Source organism: Olea europaea, chromosome 1 (genome assembly GCF_002742605.1).
Source record: "Olea europaea var. sylvestris chromosome 1, O_europaea_v1, whole genome shotgun sequence".
Lineage (NCBI taxonomy): Eukaryota > Viridiplantae > Streptophyta > Magnoliopsida > Lamiales > Oleaceae > Olea > Olea europaea.
Window position 1 is genome coordinate 28,501,607 of NC_036237.1, and position 2,391 is coordinate 28,503,997.

At 34.8% G+C, this 2,391-nt stretch overlaps 1 protein-coding gene across 1 annotated transcript; it reads right to left on the bottom strand.

Moving 5' to 3' along the window:
* Window positions 1-345: 345 nt before the first annotated feature.
* LOC111396597 (RING-H2 finger protein ATL63-like) lies at window positions 346-1,772 on the bottom strand. Its single transcript, XM_023023047.1, has one exon. It carries the CDS (start codon window positions 1,216-1,218, stop codon window positions 475-477), a length of 744 nt encoding a protein of 247 aa, XP_022878815.1. The 5' UTR covers window positions 1,219-1,772; the 3' UTR covers window positions 346-474.
* Window positions 1,773-2,391: the final 619 nt, after the last annotated feature.

A 2,391-nucleotide genomic window follows, 5' to 3' on the forward strand; every position in this document is an offset into this window, starting at 1 on the left:
ATTAAATTAAATTAAATTTTTCTCTCTCCTATTTTTAACCATACAATTTTCAATAAAATAATATTATACGTAAACCAAAAACTTTTCTTTTCATTTCAACCACTCATTTTTCAAAAAAATACTATTCAAAACATTATAATCTCCAAATAATGAGGCTCAAACAGGGCCCAGTATGCAGGTGGACAAAGCCACTTGATCAAACAAATTTTGAGGTCAATAATATCGATTGTGATATCACAGATATGACCATTCCATTGTCATTAATAACGTTCGTAGATTGTTTTTTAATTTTTATGATTATTTTGATCATTTGAGAAAAGCAGTGTTATTATCATATTTGGACAATCCGAAAAAAGAAAATCATTTGCTAACAAATGAATTACTGATTTCTATTTTCTGTTTCATTTTACCTTTTTTTTTTTACGTTCATCTACAGAAGCAAGTGTAAAGAAAACAAACCACATACATAAACATTCAAATATTTGATTCATTGCCGTCGCTCGGTAAATCAAACTTCCGCTCAGATTTGTTCCTGCTAAACATTCTCTTCAGGGAGCTTCCGATGGACGATGATGAATCACTTATCTTTACATTTTCGATTTCTGAATTGGAATCCGCCACTATAATTTCCAATATAGAATCCGCATTGCTGATCCGCAATTCATTTAGATTCGTCTCTGATAACCACTGATTCAGAATTTCTTCGTTTTGTGGCGAACTTGAATCTGCAGAATTTGTAGTGTCAGATAAAACGGGAGCTCGACAAATTGGACATGTTGTATGAGAATGGAGCCACATATCAATGCATTCAACATGAAATGCATGATCGCATTTTGGTAATCTTCTCCCAACTTCTTCGTCTTCAAATAAACTCAAACAGATCACACATTCCAGTCCATGTTTGTGTTCTTCTGCTTTGAACACGAATAGTGGAATTGAAGAAATAGTTGAAGATTCAAGACCCTTGGATGGAGATATAGCGGAATTCGTATCAACTGTTAATGTATGAAACCGAGCCCCCAATACTTGCGGAACCGGCACTGATGTCCCACCTCTATGATGGGCTTGAGCTAAAAACCATTTTGCATATATATGCAACAACAAAACAAAGAGAACTACTACAAGCAAAGAAACAATCGCAGCTAGCATGATGTTAGTGTCGTACGAGAATGTGATATGGATTATGCCGTCGTCCTCTGAAGACGATGCGCTCAACATGTTCGACGGTTTGCCTAAATGGGCTATGGCAGTATACAAGCAGACAGAACAGTGGTACCGGGTATGATACTAGATTTTCTTGAAAGTCTAGAAATTGCAAGAAGAAATGGATTAGAAGTGGAATGTATTCTCGTTTGATTATGGGGCTGCGTTTACGTAAATATAAATTCATTGGTTGCTTCTGAATTACGTGTTTATTATCACCTCTGATTGATCACTGGGCTTTGTCGTATATGTGAGTGTACGTGTGGATGAGAAGTCAACAGAAAAATGATCCTTTTATCGGTCCAAGAAGCATAAAGTCATAGAATTCATGCATTAAAATGAGGGAAGGGGCTGAAATAAAGGTCTCGTGAAGGTGACGGCAGAAATAGGTTATTGGAGCGATTTAAGGTATTCATGTGCTTACTCATATATAATATTAAGAAATGCATCACAGATTATGCAAGAAGATGTATTTCTAAATCGATAAGGATACCCTTATGTAATAAAACTAAGCCCCGGTTGGCCCCTATTAAATTTCATTGCATTAGATTCTATTTTTCTCTCCTATTTTTAACCATACAATCTTTCATAAAATAATATTACATGTAAATAAATAAAAAAATCTTTTTTTTCAACTACTCATTTTTCAAAAAAATATTGTTTCACCCATTTTCATTTCTAGAAAATGGGGGCCAAACGGGGGCTAATCCTATGTCTATTTAGAGGTATAAACTTGTAACTGTCTCGTCTTTACAATCATATAGTGTCGGATTTGATTATACAATGCTTCTTCATGTACAGACGGAAGAATTATAGAACTCCTCTAGACAAGATACAAGGAAGAGGGGTTGTTTTTATTTTTATTTTTTATTTGCATTATTTTATTTTCATGGGGTTCACCTCATGTGAGATTTCTGGATTAACTCTGTACATAGAATTTCTATACAAATGGAATAATACTTGATTACACGGGTTGTTCCTTGTACTTGGGCCATATCAGGTGGCCTTGATGAGAACAATGAATCCAGAGTTCAGGGAATTCAATAATGTCAAAGATATTTGTAACTTTTTAGCTTTCCCAAAGAGATTCCCCAACAGTAGGGCACCACTGAGTTTGTTCATCCCAATATGGATTGTGGTTTCCTTGTCCGGCAACCGTTTAAAAATTGTTTTTAATCTGTCAAATTA